At 39.6% G+C, this 22,733-nt stretch overlaps 2 protein-coding genes across 5 annotated transcripts in view; both read left to right on the forward strand.

Annotated features, from left to right (window-relative positions):
• Positions 1-1,679, forward strand: part of LOC100551622 (C-signal) — a 21,910-nt gene extending 20,231 nt beyond the window's left edge. For both annotated transcript variants that reach the window (XM_062961669.1, XM_003225339.4), the window contains one exon: positions 1,354-1,679. In XM_062961669.1, coding sequence (XP_062817739.1) covers positions 1,354-1,467 — 114 coding nt within the window. In that variant the 3' untranslated portion in view covers positions 1,468-1,679. The remainder of the gene's footprint in view (positions 1-1,353) is intronic.
• Positions 1,354-22,257, forward strand: LOC100568193 (C-signal). 3 transcript variants are annotated; one of them, XM_062961666.1, is made up of 6 exons: positions 1,354-1,463; positions 7,268-7,319; positions 10,898-11,085; positions 12,829-12,987; positions 13,921-14,031; positions 15,874-22,257. In XM_062961666.1, exons 3-6 carry the CDS (start codon positions 11,035-11,037, stop codon positions 15,991-15,993), a joined length of 441 nt encoding a protein of 146 aa, XP_062817736.1. In that variant the 5' UTR covers positions 1,354-1,463; positions 7,268-7,319; positions 10,898-11,034; the 3' UTR covers positions 15,994-22,257. The 3 variants fall into 3 exon arrangements, with proteins under 3 accessions (XP_062817736.1, XP_003225386.1, XP_008115899.1); XM_003225338.4 differs by lacking the exon at positions 1,354-1,463 and adding an exon at positions 6,786-7,030; XM_008117692.3 differs by lacking the exon at positions 1,354-1,463 and adding an exon at positions 6,805-6,898.
• The last annotated feature ends 476 nt before the right edge of the window (positions 22,258-22,733 follow it).

Here is a 22,733-nt window from a genome sequence, read left to right on the forward strand (position 1 = left end):
GAACTACACTGACATATAATCCGGATTATACGCTTTGAATCGTATTATATGAATCTACACTGCCTCACATAATCCAGTTCAAAGCAGATAATCTAGGTTGTCTATTTTGATAATATGGATTATATGGCAGTGTATATTCAGCCCCATATTCACACAAATACAAATATTAGTAAAATCAATTCTTAAATCTCAACCTCATGGAGTAATCAGATGTTGTTGAGTCTACCTATAGCAATGATGGGCAAGCTTTTGCGCTTGGTGTGTCAAAATTCACCAAAAAACCTAGCATGACTTGGGTGGTGTGTCACTTCAAGAAAAAAACCATAATTTCGCAATATGTATAGTTTAAATAACAAAAATATATAATTGTAATATATAACTGTATTTAATAAATCAAAAACTATTTATTACCATTATTTCCATGTACAACAATCTATGGTACCTCTTGCAGTTTCCACACTGATTTCTCTCTATTCTAGTTTCAATGTAGTCATGAATAATGAATAATAACACAATAGTAATAATATAATATATTACAATAATAATAGAATGATATAATAATTTTATATATATAAATGTAATGTGCATAATTCCCATGGACTAAACAACAAAACCACTGGACCAAATCGCATCAAATTTGGCCACAAAAGACATAGTCATCCAATCAATCTGCATGCGGCAGCGTGTCAGCAAAAATGGCTAGGCGTGTCAGTGCTGACACGCGTGTCATAAGTTGGCCATCACTGACCTATAGAAACCATAAAAAATATAATATGCCTTGTGGATTCTACTTCTTTGTTACTTCAGTGGCATAAACCCTACATCTGCATTGCCATATAAAATCGAGATTATCCGTTCTTAACTGGATTATATGGCAGGGTTGACTCATATAATCCAGTTCAAATCAAATAATCTGGATTATGTGGCACTGTAGATCCATCCTAAATCTACCTCAGAGGGTTTCATAGGGGAAAGCATTAAATCTTAGCCCCCTTTTACACTGCTCTATATCCCAGGATCTGTTGCTTCACCTTCCACTAGTGGCTGTACTTCCTCATTCCTTTCCTCATGTTTTGCTGGCAGTTTTATGGTGTTGTAAATTAGTTAAATTAGCCTCCCGCATAAACGTACCTAAATTTCCCTAATTGACAGATGCAACTGTCTTTCGGGGCTGCATAGGTCAACAGCAAGCTGGGCTATTTAATGGTCGGGGGCTTAACCCGACCCGGGCTTCGAACTCATGACCTCTCGGTCAGTAGTGATTTATTGCAGCTGGTTACTAGCCAGCTGCGCCACAGCCCGGCCCAGCCCGGATTCCCTCAGGACCTGAGCCTCTCTTCCCTTCTCTTTCAGGCACCCATAACTGTGCAAGACTGTGTGCAAGGCATCCTCCAAGTGCTCGCCTCTTTATCGTCATCATCAACAGGAGCCTTTCTGGACTGGGAAGGGAAGAGTCTCCCTTGGTGAGGAGACTTCCCATCTGAACCTGCTTGTCTTTCCAGAACAGATAATGAAATTATTTTCAATTTAGAAAGACCTTTGCTACTGAGATGCTCAACACCCCCGTTGTTTGTACTTGTATTGCAAGAATGAATCCCTTTTTGGAGAAACGGGAATGTCTAATTAACTGTGTACTATATTTCAAACCAATAAATAAGGTGCCTATATTTTGCTGAAAATGTTACAGTTCCCTTTTCCTCCCAACTGTGTTATGTAACAAGGTTCCCTCCAAACATTTCAGCTGTCTTTGGCCCCATCTACACTGTCATATAATCCAGATTCTGGATCCAGATGATCTGCTTTAAACTGGCTTATATGGCAGTGTAGACCCATATAATTTATTTATTTTATTTATTTGCAGTATTTATATTCTGCCCTTCTCACCCCAAAGGGGACTCAGGGTGGATCACATTATACACACATAGGGCAAACATTCAATGCCCATAAACACATCAAACAGAGACCGAGACAGACAGACGCAGAGGCAATTTAACCTTCTCCTGAGGGGATGTTCGATTCTGGGCACAGGGGGGAGCAGCTGCTTCATCATCCACTCTGACGGCACTTCCTCATTCCAAGTCGTAAATTAGTTAAACTTGCCTCCGCACTTTTATAAGTGGTACCTTATTTCCTACTTGATAGACGCAACTATCTTTCGGGTTGCTAGGTCAGCAACGAGCAGGGGCTATTTTTTATTTTTAATTGACGGGTGCTTACCCCGCCACGGGCTGGCCTCGAACTCATGACCTCATGGTCAGAGTGATTTATTGCAGCTGCTCAACAGCCTGCGCCACAGCCCAGCCCCAGTCCAGTTCAAAGCAGATCATCTGGATTCAGAAACTGGATCATATGGCAGTGTGGATCCATATTCTTCATATCATTCTGGTGAGAATGGTGACATGGTACATACATTTACCTCTTTTTTGCTGTAGTCGGAGATATTACTAGGCAGATTGAAGATGCATCTACACTGTAGGATTAATGCAGTTTGACATCACTATAACTTCCATTGCTCAATGGAATCATGAGAACTGTAGAGTGACCAAGGAAAACAACCAACACCAGAGGAGGAGATGTCAACAACATTAACAACAAAAATAACAGAATCAGAGCTAATAAGAGAATCTCCATAAACAGTTGGAAACACCAAAGGTTTTACAAACTGTGACGGAACCAGTGGAGTGAATACAAACTTATCAATAGGCTGAGAAAAACAAAAATAAATCTACATTAAAACACAGGAGAAAGATGTTTAAGCGTGCATGATAGACACAGCCTATGTAAAATGTATGAGAGTCCATTTAGATGGAAGAAACACGTTAAACTTAACTAGACAATTTTCTATTTAACTGCTGTCATGGTGTAGAAAAGAATCTCCAGAATGGACTGTGATAAATGAATGGCAAACTCTGACAAAATTAAAAAATAAAACTTTTAAATGTTGGGAGATGAATTGATAAAAGACATGTGTAAACTGCACTGAGTCCCTATGGGAGATAGAGCGGTATATAAATAAAGTTTTGTTGTTGATGATGATGATATTGTAGATGAAAGGGGAATACATTAAAATATTAGATATTAACAAATTGTTGAAAAACAGCAAGATCAATTTAAATTGAAAGGAGGAAAGTGATGAATAAAAGATGAAATTACAAGAATCTGAATTTGAGACAAAATTGTTAAATTGTTTGCATTAATATTCCTCATGGTAAAGATATTGATCTATATTTAACAGAGCTGAAATGCAACAAAGTTGAACAAGAAGTATAATATAATTGTGTGATAGTTGTTTTTGCTTGAAAGGAGGAGAAATAAGTTGTGTTTTTAATGATTTTTTAAAAAAATTAAAGAAGGATATTTGTTAGTTTTAGTTGTCAGGGCTTGGGATGAAGTTGTGGGTAGGAAATATTATGGGATTGTTTTGTATTTAATTATTTTCCTTTGTGTGTGTGTTTTTTTTAATTATACTGAATCTGTTTTTTTAAAATTGTCAATTTTGTTGGCCAAGACTCTCAGGTCCTATTTGATAGGAGAGGCTGGTCCCCTTTTGTTTTCAGCAGGATGGTGTCCAGCTCATCTGGTTCCAAGTGGTATCTGTTTTCAGCATTTGTTCAGGTGGAATCTCCTTTCCTGTAGCTTGAACCCATTGTTCCGTGTCCTAGTCTCCAGGGCAGCAAAAAAAGGCTTGCTCCCTCCTCCCTATGACCTCCCCTCACATATTTATACATGGCTATTATGTCTCCTCTCAGCCTTCTCTTCAGCAGGCTAAACATGCCCAGCTCTTTAAGCCGCTCCTCATAGGGCTTGTTCTCCAGACCCTTGATCGTTTTAGTCGCCCTCCTCTGGACACTTTCCAGTTTGTCAACATCTCCCTTCAATTGCGGTGCCCAGAATTGAACACAGTATTCCAGGTGAGGTCTGACCAAGGCAGAACAGAGGGGTAGCATGATTTCTCTGGATTTGATACTATATTCCTATTTATGCAGGCCAAAATCTCATTGGCTTTTTTTGCCGCCACATCACATTGTTGGCTCATGTTTAACTTGTTGTCCACGAGAGCTCCAAGATCTTTTGCACACATACTGCTGTCGAGCCAGGCGTCCCCTATATTGAATCAACCAACATGTTCAGCAAAAACACCTTGGGACTTTGGGGACCTTGAGCTGTTGCCTGGATGAACATCGGTACATTGGCTTTGATTGATATTGGTTGCGGCTTCATTGGCCAAATATTGGTTCATCCAGCAATAGGCAGGATGGTTTATGCCTGAATCTGGACCCATGTATGTAATAATAATAATAATAATAATAATAATAATAATAATAAAAAACTTTATTTATACCCCGCCACCATCTCCCCACGGGGACTCGTGGCAGCTTACATGGGGCAGAGGCCCAAACAATATAGGACAAAATATAGGCAACATAATACAAATCACACTATAAAAAGATAAAACAGTAATACAATATATCAATTAAAACAAAAATACAGGATAAAAAATTGCATTTAAAACACATAAATGGTAAAATCGTAATAAATACAGGATGGATTATTAAAAACCTTCTGGGGCTGATTAATTAATGACTGTATCTCCAAAGGCCTGCCGAAACATCCAAGACTTCAGTTGTTTCCTGAAGGAAGGTAGAAAGGGAGCCAACCCAATCTCCCTGGGGAGGGAGTTCCAGAGTCAGGGAGCCACAGCCGAGAAGACCAATCTATCTATATAAAAGGGTAATGACATTTTGCCCTAGGACAAAACAACAAAACTACACATCCCAGAAACACTAAACTTGGCAGCACAACCCCTCATCCATGCCTCTATGTTCATACAACAAAAAGAAAAGAAAAATAAAGTCCTAGTTAGAGGGAGAGGAATAATTCCTTTCATCCAATTGCTGCCAGTTAGAAGGCTAAGCTCTGCCCACTTGGTCTCCTAGCAACCCACTCAGCCTAGGGGATAGGCAGAGTTAGGCCTCACTTAGGCCTTTTCCATACTGCCTATAAAATACAGATTATCAGATTTGAACTGGATTATATGGCAGTGTAGACTCAAGGCCCTTCCACACAGCTATATAACCCATTTAGAATCTTATATTATCTGCTTTGAACTGGATTATCTTGACTCCACACTGCCATTTAATCTACTTCAGTGTGCATTTTTATCCAGCTGTGTAGAAGGGGCCTCATATAATCCAGTTCTAAGCAGATAATAAAAGATTATAAATATACAGTACAGTCTCACTTATCAAACATAAACACCCCGGCAGAACGTTGGATAAGTGAATATGTTGGATAATAAGAAGGGATTCAGGAAAAGCCGATTAAACATCAAATTAGGTAATCATTATACAAATTAAGCACCAAAACATCATGTTATACAACAAATTTGACAGAAAATGTAGTTCCATGCACAGTAATACTATGTAGTAATTACTGTATTTACAAATTTACCACCAAAATATCACAATGAATTTAAAACACAGACTACAAAAACATTTACTACTAAAAGGCAGACTGTGTTGGATAATCCAGAACATTGGATAAGCGAATGTTGGATAAGTGAGATTCTACTGTAATATGAAATAATTACTGTGGTAATCCAGTCCAACCCAATTCTGCCATTGGACGATACAATCCAAGCACTCTCAACAGATGGCCAGCCAGCCTCTCAATAATAATAATAATAAGAAGAAGAATATCATACAATCCTAAGGTTAGGAGACATCCCTAAGGATCATCCAGTTCAACTTCCTTTTACCATGCAGGATGACACAAACAAAGCACTCCTGACAGATGGAGTTCTCACCAACACCACCAGACAACGTCACAGCAACGCATGGCCGGGCACAGCTAGTGCTGTATAAAGTTGTGGCCAGTTCTCATTGCAACTCATTCCCTGTTGTACTGTGTCTGCTCAATTGCTCACTGATTACTTCTGCCTGGGCAGAGGACTGGAGAATATTCATTACTTGCATTCCATCAGTTGCTTCCAATCAAGCATGATTTTTGAACTGTGTTGGGCCGGTTAGCTCAAAATTCCATTCCTTCCTGTGTCCGATGTTTTCTGGACATTAAGAAGTTAATAAAAACTGTAATAAAAACTCTCTTCGATCGTCAGGGGAGGCCCTCCTGTCGCCACTGCCTTTATCCCAGACCCGCCTTGTAGGAACAAGGGAGAGGGCCTTTTCCGCTGTGGCCCCCCGTTTGTGGAATTCATTGCCCATTGAAATCAGGCAAGCCCCCACTCTTTTAGACTTTAGGAAAGATCTAAAAACATGGCTCTTCCGATGTGCTTTCGGAGAGTAACTGTTACACACTTTTTGTTACTCCCCCCATCATCTATCATCCAGACTGTTTGCTATTTTATGTCTCTGCTCCCCGTGGTTTTATTCTTATCTTTTTCTCACCCCAGGTTTTAACTGAGTGTTCATGCGGCCCGCCCTGTTATATTGCTTTTTTGATTTTGTGTTGTACTGTACATGATTATTTTTGTATTGTTGTAATTGTATTATGATAGGTTGTTTTTATATTTTGCTATATTGTATTGTTCTGGGCATGGCCCCATGTAAGCCGCCCCGAGTCCCCGTTGGGGAGATGGTGGCGGGATATAAATAAAGTTTTATTATTATTATTTATTATTATTGGAATCACTCAGTCTCCATTGAGCTCTTGCCTTTTAAATAATAATAATAAAACGGCTCTACTGGCGCACTCCGCTGCAGGTTTTACAATGGCTCCTGGCTAGATGCCAGAAGTAGACTGCCAAGTGACACAAGAGCCAAGCAGCTTATGCAAGTCTAGGCGGAGACACCGGAGGGTAAGGTTTCAGCTGCGTTTGAGCTGCCCAAGCCTTTTGTCAGTTAGACGCAGATGGTTCAGAAAGATGCCGGTGCTAAAGGTGCGCAGTGTCCTGATCACTGGCTCTAATCGCGGCATAGGCTTGGAACTGGTCAAGCAGCTGGTTGGGAAAAGCAACCGGCCGGAATGGATCTTTGCCACCTGCCGGGACCCAGAGGGACCACGTGCCCAGGTGAGCTCTGCCTTGGGAAAAGTAGCACGGCCCTAAAGGACAAGCAGATCGGGCCCAGGGCTGGATGGGGGTGGAAACACAGTTCTTAAAGCATCCCTGGGGTACTTCTGCAGCAACAATATAAGCAGTGCGTCTGTAGAAGAGAATGGAAACAAGATGTATTTTAACCCTCTCCTGTCTTTTATGTCTTCCCAACTTGAATAATCCAACTGCATTCTAAACTTCTGCCTTTTTCAGATTTTGAAAGATTTGGCTGCCAAGCACCGAGAAATAGAGATCATCCCTCTTGGTATGTTGCTTCCTTTCCCATTTGTTTCTTTCTGAACTAATGAAGAAACAAGCTTCAATTCTTGGTAATTCAACATGTGTCACTTCTAGGGGAAGGGTGGACAAGCACTGGCTTAGTTTTGCTAGTTATCTTATTGGGACATTACAACATCTTAGCAAAAATTATTACTTTGCATCTCTGGATTGAAGATTCCTGCGCCTACTACAGTAGAGTCTCACTTATCCAACATAAACGGGCCGGCAGAATGTTGGATAAGCGAATATTTATTTATTATTTATTTTATTTCCATCATGTATATGCCGCCCTTCTCACCCGGAGGGACTCAGGGCGGATATGTTGGATAATAAGGAGAGATTAAGAAAATAATAATAATAATAATAATAATAATAATAATAATAATAATAATAATAATAATAATAATTTTATTCTTATACCCCACCCCATCTCCCCGAAGGGACTCGGGGCAGCTTACATGGGGCCGAGCCTGAACAGAACAATAAAAACAAAACAGTAAAACCAATAAAACCAATAATCAGACAATAAAAGCAAGTCATAAAAACCACGTACAAGATAAAAGGCTATTAAACATCAAAATAGGTTATGATTTTACAAATTAAGCACCAAAACATCATGTTATACAACAAATTTGACAGAAAAAGTAGTTCATTACACATTAATGCTATGTAGTAATTACAACCTAGCAGTTCAAAAACATGCAAATGTGAGTAGATCAATAGGTACCACTCCGGCGGGAAGGTAACGGCGCTCCTTGCAGTCATGCCGGCCACATGACCTTTGAGGTGTCTAGGGACAATGCTGGCTCTTCGGCTTAGAAATGGAGATGAGCACCAACCCCAGAGTCAGACATGACTGGACTTAACATCAGGGGAAACCTTTACCTTTTTAATTACTGTATTTACAGAAAAAGTAGTTCAATATGTAGTAATGTTATGTTGTAATTACTGCATTTACGAATTTAGCACCAAAATATCACAATGCATTGAAAACATTGACTAAAAAAATGTGTTGGATAATACAGAACGTTGGATAAGTGAGACTCTACTGTACTAATTTTCATTAGGAATTTTGTGAATAACACATTATTTCATCTCTCCATTAGTACATTTTTCTGGAGTGTTCCTCCTCGTGTCTACTACTAATTTTCATTAAGAACCATGTGAATGACATCTTCTTTAGGTATGCCCTTGGTTCGTAATTGATGTGTCCTAAATTTAATTTAATCCTTCCTCCTCCCATTTTATTTTATTTAAAACGATCCTTGCTGCACGGTTTCTTTTCAAAGTTCCTCACAATTCGAAGGTCTGCATCTTTAAAAGCAAGCGGAATACGTTCAGTCTCCCAGAGCCAGACACAGATCCACCCTCTCTCAATATATACAAAAGGGCTGCCAAGTTATTTTTGGCATGTGAAGCAAACAAAAATCAGACAAATGCCTTTCTCTCCCTTGACAGAAAGGAAATTGAACAACACTTTAAATGACTTTGCTTTCCTGACACTCAAAATACAGAAGCCGTCATCCAAAACAAGGCAAATTTTCAAAGCTCTGTGATACTGAACTGCACAAATCTCTGCTTGCCTTCTATTGGCTCAGTGGTTTTGCCATCATTTTTTTAAAAAAATCAGCCACAGACCTAACTGGTGGTGAGGCCAGTTGCTATTTCTTTAGGGGTGGTGGTGGGGCTTATGGGAGTATAACTTGTACATGACCCTGTTCAACCTCTTCAAGATGCAACTTGTCTCCTCCGTGTCCCTGCTGATATGTGAGAATAGGTAATTTCACCAGGTGCAATGCTTGCCAACAGCTCCTATGGGCCAGGTGTGGAGCATCCTTCCATTGCCTGCAACTCAGAGTGCACTCCTCCCATTGCCCCTTCCTTGAGACCCCACTGATGTCCACAACCCACTTTCCAACTATTCCAATTTGGCAGGGACAATACCAATTGATTTTCCGTCAACCCAGTTTTTCAGTTGCTTTTAAGACATCTCCGTTTTAACTCTCCTCTCTTGCCCTCTTCAAGTTCAGCTTACTTCTGTTGCTGTAAACTGCATTCAAAGTGCAAATAGACGAGTTGCTTACCTGTAACTGTGTTTCTTCGAATGATAGTCTGTGAAATTCGCAGTTCCAAAAAGCTGCGCAGGCGCAGAATTAACCCATATGTGCGATTTCACAGACTACATGACGAAGAAGCATCTATTCAGCAGAGAAAGAAGAGGGAGGTAGAACTGTACTCTTCCCGGGTGACTAAAGCAAAAACAAAGTGTGGTTTTTGATCGCAAGTGGTTTAAAATCTCTAGAGCCTTTGAATGTTTATGCCGAACTTTAGCACAGCAGGTTAATCACCAAGCTGCAATAAATCTAGCCAACTCGAAAGCTGACAACTCAAAGCCCGGGTTAGGGTGAGCTCTTGACCTTTAGCCCAGTTTCTGCCTACCTAAAGGTAAAGGTAAAGGTTTTCCCCTGACGTTAAGTCCAGTCATGACCGACTCTGGGGGTTGGTGCTCATCGCTATTTCTAAGCTGAAGAGCCGGCGTTGTCCGTAGACACCTCCAAGGTCATGTGGCTGGCATGACTGCATGGAGCGCTGTTACCTTCCCGCCGGAGCAGTACCTATTGATTTACTCACATTTGCATGTTTTCGAACTGCTAGGTTGGCAGGAGCTGGGGCTAACAGTGGGCGCTCATTCCACTCCCGGGATTTGAACCCGGCACCTTTTGGTCCACAAGTTCAGCAGCTCAGTGCTTTAACACACTGTGCCACCAGGGGCCCTACCTAGCAGTTGGAAAACAAATGTGAGTAGATAGCAAGCAACATTCTAATAATAATAATAATAATAATAATAATAATAATAATAATAATAATAATAATAATAACAACAACAACAACAACAACTTTATTTTTATACCCCGCCTCTATCTCCCCAAAGGGGACTCAGGGTGGCTTACATGGGGCCAAGCCCGAATAAAAACAATACCAATATAAAACACAACAATAGACAAAAAACATGCACAATTATAAAAAAAAATTATACGGCCCATCTACATGGGCACCTAAATCAGGGACCAGTCTGAAGCTTCATTACTTCGGACCTGCCCTTCATTCTGCTGACGAGTTTATACCTCTCTGCTTCTGAACCACAGTAGTGGCAGACTGTCCAATTGGATGACATCCTTTTTGTATCACCGTAGTAGTGGCCACAGAACCACAAAAAGTTGCCAATAGTGCAAAAAGAAGAGGGGAAAAGATGAGGTGACCCCCCCTTATCTCTCCAAGCAGTATGGGATGATAGCTAGGAGCTCTCCATTGGGGATGTTCTGGAGCATTCCCCAACTTCTGCTTATGTGAGGTTATGGGCCAGACAACCCTGGATGTCACCTGGACACCCAAGGAGTGACTTCTGGCCCAATTCAGGTGGGGTTGACTCACATAGACAAGGCCTATATAAAGCCTTTAGCTTATTTCTATAAGCCATTCATGTCTGTTAGTTATGAAGGGTATCCAGGTGCGGCTTTTGTTCTCAATAATCTCCTTCATTATGTCTCTACTTGTCTGGCGCAGACACATCTGAAGCATCCAGCGTCAAGGCTGCTGCCGCCATAGTCACTGAGAGGCTGAAAGGAACTGGGTTGAATTTGCTGATCAATAATGCTGCGATTGTCAAACCAAGCACTTTGGAATCTGAGACACCGGAAGACATGTTGGAGGTGTACAAAACCAATGTGATTGGGCCCATGGTGGTAACCCAGGTAAGATGATCCTATCTTATCTTGCTCATAAAAGGGATTTTTGTGACTCAGGCTCCTTCTCCACTGCCATATAATCCAGGTTATCAAATTAGATAATCCACATTATCTGATTTGAACTGGATTATATGAGTCTACACTGCCATGTAATGCAGTTCACAAAGTGGATAACCTGGATTTTATATGGCAGTGTAGAAGGGGCCCTATGTAATCCAGTTCAAAACAGATAATATGGGTTAATCTATATATATAAAAGGGTAATGAAATTTCGGCCTAGGACAAAACAACAAAACTACACATCCCAGAAACACTAAACTTGGCAGCACAATCCCTCATCCATGCCTCTACGTTCATACAACAAAAAGAAATGAAATATAAAGTCCTAATTAGAGGGAGTGGAATAATTGTTTTTATCCCATTGCTGCCAGTTAGAAGGCTAAGCTCCACCCACTTGGTCTGCTGTCAGTTAGACAGTTCCCATACCATCATACTTCACCACAGCAACGTGTGGCCGGGCACAGCTAGTCTATATATATCAAAGGGTAATGAAATTTCGGCCTAGGACAAAACAACAAAACTACACATCCCAGAAACACTAAACTTGGCAGCACAACCCCTCATCCATGCCTCTATGTTCATACAACAAAAAGCTCCAGCTACTCCAGAAAACGGCCAGGCTTTGAGGCTGCAAGGCTATTCACTGCTATTCCACCTGGCCAACAAAGGATTCCCATAAGCCACAGCAACGCGTGGCCGGGCAAAGCTAGTAGAGTTATAAAACACATTAGATACAATTAAAACCTCAGTTGTCCTAGGTTGGAAGGATCAAAGGAAAAGGGATATAAAAACTTGGTATAAATATCGAGCCCCTGGTGGCACAGTGTGTTAAAGCGCTGAGCTGCTGAACTTGCAGACCGAAAGGTCCCAGGTTCAAATCCCGGGAGCAGAATGAGCGCCCGCTGTTATCGCCAGCTCCTGCCAACCTAGCAGTTCGAAAACATGCAAATGTGAGTAGATCAATAGGTACCGCTCCGGTGGGAAGGTAACGGTGGTCCATGCAGTCATGACACCCACATGACCTTGGAGGTGTCTACGGACAACGCCGGCTCTTCAGCTTAGAAATGGAGATGAGCACCAACCCCCAGAGTCAGTCACAACTGGACTTAACCTTTATGTTTACTTACGCCAAGAATAAAACTCACAGAGTGACAGTGTTTCTCATATCAAAAGCATGCATACCATCCAGCAGAAACCTCTGGGGTTGTAAAGAATACTCTCAAAAAGGCCGGACCATTAAGTGTTAAAAGAACCAAGTCTACAATTGTTTTTGTTACTTGCACACATTTATCATTTCACAGGAAGAGCAATGATGTGTGGTGAAATCAGTCACAAGGAGGTCTGATGCAATCGATCGGAGAATAATTTAAAAGCAATGACAATTATAATATAAAACCACCACCAAAATAATTGCTCAGATAGATAGCAGTAGGCAGATATCAATGATATCTGCAGGAGAAAGGGGATGGGATGCTGGCCCATATGGATAGTGGACTGATTCAGATTGGAGCCAGTCAGGTTTTCCACACTCACCCCAAAGTGTTAGACTGCTCTGGTTTAGTATAAAAGTTAATTTAATTACTTTGCCTATTTTCACATTTTTAATGATGCACCCATTAATTGATTTTGATTATTCAGTTCCACACTGTGTTTGGATGACTCTGATGCTTTCTTCTTCTTCTTCTGTAGGCCTTCTTGCCGTTGCTGAAAAAGGCCGCCCAGGAAAGCCCCCAGAAAGGGATGAGCTGCAGCAAAGCTGCCATTATCAACATCACCAGTGAATGTGGTTCCATTACAAATGTCTTAGCGTGGGAAATTGGACAAATCCTCAATTATCGTTGCAGTAAGGTACGTTGACATCAGTGGTGCAATGGTGACATAGTGCTAATATTGTACTATCTTTATCCTGTTGTTTTCTAAGTGGTAGAGTTTTCAGGGCTTCAAGGACAACTCAGGGTTGTCCTTTCCCATGGAATGATGTATTGGAGGCCTATGGGAATTTATATATATATATATATATATATATATATATATATATATATATATATATATAAGTTTTACCTTATAAGATAGAGTAAATTAACATCAAAAGAGTGAGAGTGAGATTGTATAGCAAGTAGGAAAACTGCGATTAAAAAAGGATCAAAAAGGGAGAGAGAGAGAAAAAACAACCAAAAACCAAAAACAAAGCTAAAGTGTCCATATTTATATATATATATATATATAAAAAGTAGAAAAAGTAGTCCAATATGCAGTAATGTTATGTAGTAATTACTATATTTACGAATTTAGCACCAAAATATCATGATATATTGAAAACATTGACTACAAAAATGCGTTGGATAATCCAGAACGTTGGATAAGTGAGTGTTGGATAAGTGAGACTCTACTGTATGTGTAATGTGATCCGCCCTGAGTCCCCTTTGGGGTGAGAAGGGCGGAATATAAATGCTATAAATAAATAAATAAATAAATAAATAAATAAATAGCAGATTGGTCCAAATTAGCAAGATCAAACTTGCATCTCAGAATAGCACAATTTGTTATCAAGTGCTGATAACAAGTCAGGAGCATCACAAGTCAAGGAAATATTGTTGGACTGCAAGCATTCCTTATTGTTTATGCTATCTAGGACTACCGGGACTTCTGATTCAACCATATCTTGAGGGCTACATGTCTTCCATGTATATATTAGAACGACATGGTTCTGTGTTTGGTCTACTATTACATTAATGGAATTAAAATGCACCACTTACATCTTGTTCTGTGTTCCACCCCTAGGCTGCTCTGAACATGCTTACTAAGTGCCAGTCTCTGGGATATGCAAAAGATGAGATTCTGTGCATTACGTTACATCCAGGGTGGCTACAGACGGATATGGGGAATGGAGCGGTAGGTGATTTATAGAAAAAATTGTTGGGATAACCAATTATAAATCCACCTAACAATAGCCCACATTTTGCCAGCTTGTTTGTAAGAATATCATGAGGAACCTTGTTAGAGGCCTTGCTATCCCTGTTGTTTAAGATTAGATCTAAAATAGTTGATCTCCTTGTTGCTTCTTCCATCTTCTGGACGATCAAACTGTCTGCAAAGCAAGTGAGGAATTTGTTGCACCTTATATTTTTGGCAGCGTTTGACTTCCAACAAATATCAGAATACTATTCTTTCTTTTTTTCCTGTTTGGTATATTTCTCTGAAATAGGATATACAGTGTTCCCTCACTTATCGCGGGGGTTAGGTTCCAGGACCACCCGCAATAAGTGAAAATCCACGAAGTAGGGACACTATATATTTATACATTATTTTAGTAGTTATACATTATTTTAAGTCTTTATCAACCAATCATGTGTTGATAAATCACCTCCTTCTCCTCCCATTGCCGTTGGGCTCCTTTTCTCTCCCTTTGGCTTCTCCTTCCTCCTTTCCTTGGGCTGTAAATTGTAATTTTTTATAATTTATAATATTATTTTAGAGTTTATTGAAAAACTGCGAAATAGCGAATCCGCAAAAAGGGAACCGCGAAGTAGTGAGGGAACACTGTACCTCTCTATTATTATATTCCAATCCTGAGACTCATCCCACCAGGTTCCAGTGATGCCTGTGTTAAGTGTTCAAGTTCATTCTATTTATTTCCCATATTTTATCATGTCAAAAGCAAATTGAGAATACAGTTATAATGTATAGGAAAACCACAAACAAAGGTAAAAACTTGGTATTATACTAAATTTCCTTTGACCAGAAGCTGGCCACTTGGAGTGCCTCTGGTGTCACTGTGAGAAAATCCTTCATTGTGCATGTGGCAGGGCTCAAACTGCATTGTAGGAAGTGGTCTGTGGTTTGCTCTTCTCCACACTTGCATGTCATGGACTCCTTTTATTTCTCATGCTCCTGCAGTAAAATAGAGATACAGTATCTAAGACCGTGGGTCATTTCCCGTAACCTCCTATTCTTTTCTTCTCGCTGTTGGTTTCTTGTACAATTTGCTTAGTTACCTCTATAAGGATTAGGCTATTATCTCAATCACTTGATCTACTCCTGCCCTCAAAAATACTGTCACCATCCCACATATAACTCAAATTAAAGCTGTCCTCAACAGGTTTACAAAAAACATTCCCAATTTAAATAGGCTTAAATAATTATTTATTTGAAATTGCTGATAAATTGTGCCTGGATACTGTCTGTCACTTCTGGAATGCTATTGAGAAATTTGGCGAGAAAACATTTGGAGATTGGGCACATTCATGGTTGTTTCTCACAAATTCAAATGAATTATATGGATTCTATTAAAAATGTTAGTGAGGGGCTTTTTAATACTAAAATATTGATCTTTGCCCCCCCCCCCCCCCATTATCAGCGATTGGAAAGAAAGTTATTGTTGTTGTGGCCTGTATCAATTGGTAAGCATATGTCTCATTTAGTTGTCCAATCTTTCAAATTAAAATCATTGCCCAACAGTACATTTCCACAAAAGAAATCTATGGACTTTATATCTTTTTTGGAGATATTGTATAAGATATTTAATAATATCTCTGTCCACGCAGTGTTGCAAACTTTTTACACTGCTCCCAGATGTTTTCCAGTTTGGAATATGGAAAGTTTTATATATTTCTATTTGGCTTTTATAGCAGTCTGGTCTGAGGATGTTATAATGTCTCCAGATTTTACTCATACGCTGTTCTTTGCATTTTCCCCTCTACTAATCCTTGAGTCACTTACTTGCTCTGTTTCCAGATGCTGGCCCCAATGGGAGTGGATGAGGGCGTGCAGAAGATCCTGGATACACTTGCCAGTCTCTCCGAGAAAAACAACGGCACTTTTGTGGATTTGGATGGGAAAATTCTTCCCTGGTGACTGGCTCCTGCAATGGTGCAACTTTCTATTTGCTGCACTTCAGGAGGAGCACATTTCTAGCGGGAACAAGAATGCTTGACAACCTAAGCCATCAATCCACACATATTATCCTGAAGTTCCCGCAGGCCTCTTCCTTCCAGCTGTCTTATGTGCTAAGGTTTCTTTCAATTGCCTTCCATATGATTCTCCTTGTCCTTATATAAATGATATTCAACAGTTCTAATAAATGTTGGGAATATGATCTCAATGTTAGGACATTTACCATACGTGGTGGTCTTGAGGAAAGACCCAGGAATATTGCCCTCAAATACATTGGATGCTGGAAGAAACTGTTATGGTTAAATTCACAATGAGACCACAGTTTTGTTTCTTGGGAAAGTTAGATGACCATTTAGACAGAACATTTGGAAGATTATTGCAATATGATCATTGCCGTATATCCTCAGATTGACATTGGGAAATCAGACCTCCAAATTCTGAAATGTATAATGACTAGCTTTGCCCGGCCACGCATTGCTGTGGCTTATGGGAATCCTTTGTTGGCCAGTTGGAATAGCAGTGAATAGCCTTGCAGTCTCAAAGCCTGGGTGTTTTCTGGAGTAGCTGGAGCTTTTTGTTGTATGAACGTAGAGGCATGGATGAGGGGGTTGTGCTGCCAAGTTTAGTGTTTCTGGGATGTGGAGTTTTGTTGTTTTGTCCTAGGCCGAAATTTCATTACCCTTTTATATATATAGACTAGCTGTGCCCGGCCACGTGTTGCTGTGGCGAAGAATGGTGGTATGGGAAATGAAGTATTGAGGAATTGGTGGTAGTTAAGGTAAAGGGTAAAGGTTTTCTCCTGACATTAAGTCCAGTTGTGTCCGACTGCACACTGAAGTGGATTATATGGCAGTGTGGAGTCATGATAATCCAGTTCAAAGCAGATAATATAAGATTATAAATGGGTTATATAGCTGTGTGGAAGGGCCTTGAGTCTACACTGCCATATAATCCAGTTCAAATCTGATAATCTGTATTTTATACCGTGTTTCCCCGAAAATAAGACAGTGTCTTATATTATTTTTTACTCCCAAAGATGTGCTAGGTCTTATTTTCAGGGGATGTCTTATTTTTCCATGAAGAAGAATTCACATTTATTGTTGAACAAAACAATGAACATTTATTCTATACTGTACAGTAGTTGTCATCACAAACTAACATAATCAAACCAGACAAACTGTGACTTCTGTCAATAATTTCTTGTTACTACCATTTTTCCATATACAACTGGTATGTACATATTTTCCATATACAACTGGTACATTTACCAATCCTGCATGCTTTGGTGGGTGGCAGGCATGCTTCCAAACAAAAACTTTGCTAGGTCTTATTTTCGGGGGAGGCCTTATATTTAGCAATTCAGCAAAACCTCTACTAGGTCTTATTTTTTGGGGATGTCTTATTTTAGGGGAAACAGGGTAGGCAGTGTGGAAGAGGCCTAAGTGAGGCCTAACTCTGCCTATGCCCTGGGCTGAGTGGGTTGCTAGGAGACCAAGTGGGCGGAGCTTAGCCTTCTAACTGGCAGCAATTGGATAAAAACAATTATTCCTCTCCCTCTAATTAGGACTTTATTTTTCTTTTCTTTTTGTTGTATGAACATAGAGGCATGGATGAGGGGGTTGTGCTGCCAAGTTTAGTGTTTCTGGGATGTGTAGTTTTGTTGTTTTGTCCTAGGCCGAAATTTCATTACCCTTTTATATATATAGACTAGCTGTGCCCGGCCACGCGTTGCTGTGGCGAAGTCTGGTGGTATGGGAAATAAAGTATTGAGGAATTGGTGGTAGTTAAGTTCAAGGGTAAAGGTTTTCCCCAGACATTAAGTCCAGTAGTGTCTTACTCTGGAGGTTGGTGCTCATCTCCATTTCTAAGCCGAAGAGCCGGCGTTGTCCGTAGACTCCTCCAAGGTCATGTGGGATGACTACATGGAGCGACGTTACCTTCCCGCCAGAGCAGTACCTATTGATGCACTCACATTTGCATGTTTTCGAACTTCTGGGTTGGCAGAAGCTGGAGCTAACAGTGGGGGCTCTCTCCGCTCCCCGAATTCAAACCTGTGGCCTTTCAGTCCAGAAGTTCAGCAGCTCAGCGCTTTAACATGCTGCGCCATCAGGGGATATTATTTCCTAAAGGTTGTGAATATACAATATTTCTGATTGGTTTTTTTTGTTTGTTGGAGGCAAGTATGAATGCTGCAATTAGGAAAAATGATTAGGATGTAATGGCCTTGAAGCTTTAAAGCCTGGCTGTTTCCTCCCTGAGTGAATTTTTTGTTGGGAGGTGTTAGCTGGCCCTCATTGTTTCCTGTCTGGAATTCCCTTGTTTTCAGAGTGGTGTTGTTTATGATATTTTATGTGCTTCTACTGTCTGTGGCCCTGAGAAAACAGAGGATTTTCCAGACTTTGATGATGGGAATACTTTGTTGGGAGGTGTTAGCTGGCCCTGATTGTTTCCTGTGTGGAATTCCCCTGTTTATTTACTGTCCTGGTTTTAGAGATTATATTGTTCTGCATTATTCTATCCCAGTAATTATTTCATATTAAAGAAGAATCTCACTTATCCAACATTCGCTTATACAACGTTCTGGATTATCCAACGCAGTCTGCCTTTTCATAATCAATGTTTTTGTAGTTAGTGTTTTAAATTCATTGTGATATTTTAGTGGTAAATTTGTAAATACAGTACAGTAGAGTCTCACTTATCCAACATAAACGGGCCGGCAGAACGTTGGATAAGCAAATATGTTGGATAATAAGGAGGGATTAAGGAAAAGCCTATTAAACATCAAATTAAGTTATGATTTTACAAATTAAGCACCAAAACATCATGTTAGACAACAAATTTGTCAGAAAAAGTAGTTCAGTACACAGTAATGCTATATAGTAATTACTGTATTTATGAATTTAGCACCAAAATATCACGATATATTGAAAGCATTGACTAGAAAAATGCGTTGGATAATCCAGAATGTTGGATAAGGGAGTGTTGGATAAGTGAGACTCTACTGTAAATACTACATAGCATTACTGCGCATGGAACTACTTTTTCTGTCAAATTTGTTGTATAATATGATGTTTTGGTGCTTAATTTGTATAACGATTACCTAATTTGATGTTTAATTGGCTTTTCCTGAATCCCTTCTTATTATCCAACATATTCACTTATCCTGCCGGCCTGTTTACGTTGGATAAGTGAGACTCTACTGTATATTTCTAATCTTATATTATCTGCTCAGAACTGGATTATCTGAGGCCCCTTCTTCACAGCTGTATAAAATGCACACTGAAGTGGATTATATGGCAGTGTGGAGTCAAGATAATCCAGTGCAAAGCAGATAATATAAGAATATAAATGGGTTATATAGCTGTGTGGAAGGGCCTTGAGTCTACTCTGCCATATAATCCAGTGCAAATTAGATAATCTGTGGAAGAAACCTAAGTGAGGCCTAAATCTGCCTGTCCCCTAACTGAAACCTGGCTGTCCCTTGGTTGCTAGGCAACCAAGTGGGCAGAGATTAGCCCTCTAAACTGGCAGCAATTGGATAAAAAAAATTATTGCTCTCCCTCTAATTAGGACTTTATTTTTCTTTTCTTTTTGTTGTATCAACCTTGAGGCGTGGATGATGGGTTGTGTTGTCAAATTTTGAGGTTGGGGGGCCTGTACTTTTGTTGTTTTGTGAATTGCCGTGATGCCATCACTCTTTTATATGCAAGTATGAAATAGAAGCCGCTGCTCCGCAAACCTAGCGAGCGAGCTCCACCTAAACCTTGGTTATGAATTGCCTTTGAAATGTTGTCTGGTTGAACCCAAAACTCTTTCCTTTAATTACCATATTCCCTTCACAATGAACCGGGAGATGGAAGGAAATTACTCGATGAACGTACATCAGAGCTCCCTGGATCCGTTTCCTGGCCCCATTGATACAATCATGGCTATCTGCGGGAAAAATCCGACACTCGTGCCTCAAACCAGCTTCACCTATTGAGATTGTCATCATCTCCATGTATCCATTGTGTACATTGGATTAACCTTATTGTAGTATCCAGGACTGACCCAATAAGCCCATGAAGGACTCATTGCATATTGCTACACCACATTTCTTTTAGATTGAGCTCTTCTCAGGGGTGGACCATTAAACGGACTGATACGTCAAATGCTCTAACAACAGTTTATTGAATTTCCCACCACCACAAAGAGCCAACCAGCAATGTCGTACAAAGTCCGACTAAGCCATTCAAGACGCAGATCAGTTTTTCAACCAATCAGGAGCTAGTGCAGGTTTCTTCAGTGGTTGTCAAATGAAATAAAAATTCTGACTTCTGGAAGAGAAAATTAAAATTCACATATTCGCATGATTTAAAAGAGAATTGGATGAAAATGCTATATAGGTGGCACATAACACCTAAAAAATTGGGACTAATAAATAAAAGTACGAATACAAAATGCTGGAAATGTGGAGAGGAAGAGGGTACATACTTTCATATTTGGTGGAAGTGCAGAAAAGCAAAAGAGTTTTGGTCAATAATTCATGAAAGTATACAAATGATTCTAGAAAAAAGATTCAATAAACTACCTGAAACATACCTATTAGGCATCTCAAACTTCTCCCCGGGCTCAAATGAAGAAAAAATAGTAACATATTTAACAACAGCAGCCAGAATCACATATGGGAGACAAAAAGAAATACCCAGCAAAACAGATTGGCTAATTAAAATGTCAGAAATAAAAAAATATGGATAGACTAACCTTTTTAATAGCTAACCAACAGGGAAAGCCAAGAAAAGAGACAAATTGGCAACAAGTTGAGAACAACATAAATAGGAAGGAGAAAAACAGTAACAAAAAATAATAACAATAATAACAACAAATAAATAAATAGGAAAAAAGACATCTTGCTAAATAAGACATCAGACAGACTTACCTTCTAGATAAAAAGGAAATATATATATGTACAGTAGAGTCTCACTTATCCAACACTTGCTTATCCAACGTTCTGGATTATCCAACGCATTTTTGTAGTCAATGTTTTCAGTACATCGTGATATTTTGGTGCTAAATTCGTAAATACAGTAATTACTACGTAGCATTACTGCGTATTGAACTACTTTTTCTGTCAAATTTGTTGTATAACCTGATGTTTTGGTGCTTAATTTGTAAAATCATAACCTAATTTGATGTTTAATAGGCTTCTCCTTAGTCTCTCCTTGTTATCCAACGTATTTGCTTATCCAACGTTCTGCCGGCCCGTTTATGTTGGATAAGTGAGACTCTACTGTATATACATATATACGCATCAAAAGGCAAAAAGAATGGAATGAAGATCGAGTAAGAAGAAATAACAGATGAAACACACCTCCGCCGGAAGAGACTGGGAAGACCTACCTTTTATTTTTTATATCTTTTTACTTTTTTGTTATTATTACTATCTCTTTCCTCACTTCTCTTCTCTCTTCTTCTTCTTCTTTTTTTCTTCTCTTCTCTTTCTTTCTTTTTTATCAAAAATGTATGAAAAATTTTCAATAAAGATTTATAATAATAAAAAAATAGAGCCAACCAGCAATGTCATACAAAGTCCGACTAAGCCATTCAAGATACAGATCCTAGCTGTACAGTTTTTCAACCAATCAGGAGCTAGTGCAGGTTTCTTCAATGGTTGTCAAATGAAATGAAAATTCTGACTTCACACCTGAGGTATTTCAGTACTTTGGAGTGCTTTCTCCGCTGACATCCTCTTTGGCCATTGAGAATAAAACTATTGCCTTCTACTAGTCTGTGTCACTCGGCTTTCTGGGTCCTCGAATTCGCAATTTAGCAGAACTGAAATCACGCAACAAGATGAATGAAACCCGTGATTCCAACACAAGAAGAAGGACTGATGGAAATTTGTGAACTAGTGGAGATGGACAAATCAACTATGCTGATTAAGGATAAATCTTTGACCAACTTTAAGATAGATTGAGACTTCTACATTACCTTTTCACTACAATGATGCAGGAAGAATGAAATCATAGAATGCTATCAAAAGTTGAAGTTCGATTGTACAATATCATTTAAAGGGACTAGAATAATAAGGGATAAAATAAACTGGATGTTGAGTGTGGCTTTTAGAAATCTATCTTTTAGTTTAGGATATCTGTGTATGTGTTTGGTTTGTACACGTGCATTTTGTTTTTATGCTTATGTTCTGTTACTTTTAGCTATAATAAACGTACCCCTATTGCTTTGGTATTATTTCTACCTCTGGTATCCCCCACCCCCAAACCCCACCAGTATTTAAATTTGGGCGTATCGGGTATGTGTGCCAAATTTGATCCAGTGAATGAAAATACATCCTCCATATCAGATATTTACATTACGATTCATAACAGTAGCAAAATGACAGTTATGAAGTAGCAATGAAAACAATTTTATGGTTGGGAATCACTACAACATAAGGAACTGTATTAAGGGTCGAGGCATTAGGAAGGTTGAGAACCACTGTTTTAGGGTGTTGTAGCTGTCCCTGACACAATCCTGTGAAGAAATTGTGATGATACATATCGAGGAATCCTGTGTGGCATCCTATTTAGCAATAGAAGTTTCCATTGTGCGATACTTTTCATAGCGTTCAGTTGCCCATTACACAATAGATCCCACAGCACTCTAATGCCCATGGTGCAACGTGGTCCATGGCATAATGGTCACACGTATGCAATGATCCCAAA

The sequence above is a fragment of the Anolis carolinensis genome, unplaced genomic scaffold (genome assembly GCF_035594765.1).
Source record: "Anolis carolinensis isolate JA03-04 unplaced genomic scaffold, rAnoCar3.1.pri scaffold_9, whole genome shotgun sequence".
In the NCBI taxonomy this organism is placed as follows: domain Eukaryota; kingdom Metazoa; phylum Chordata; class Lepidosauria; order Squamata; family Dactyloidae; genus Anolis; species Anolis carolinensis.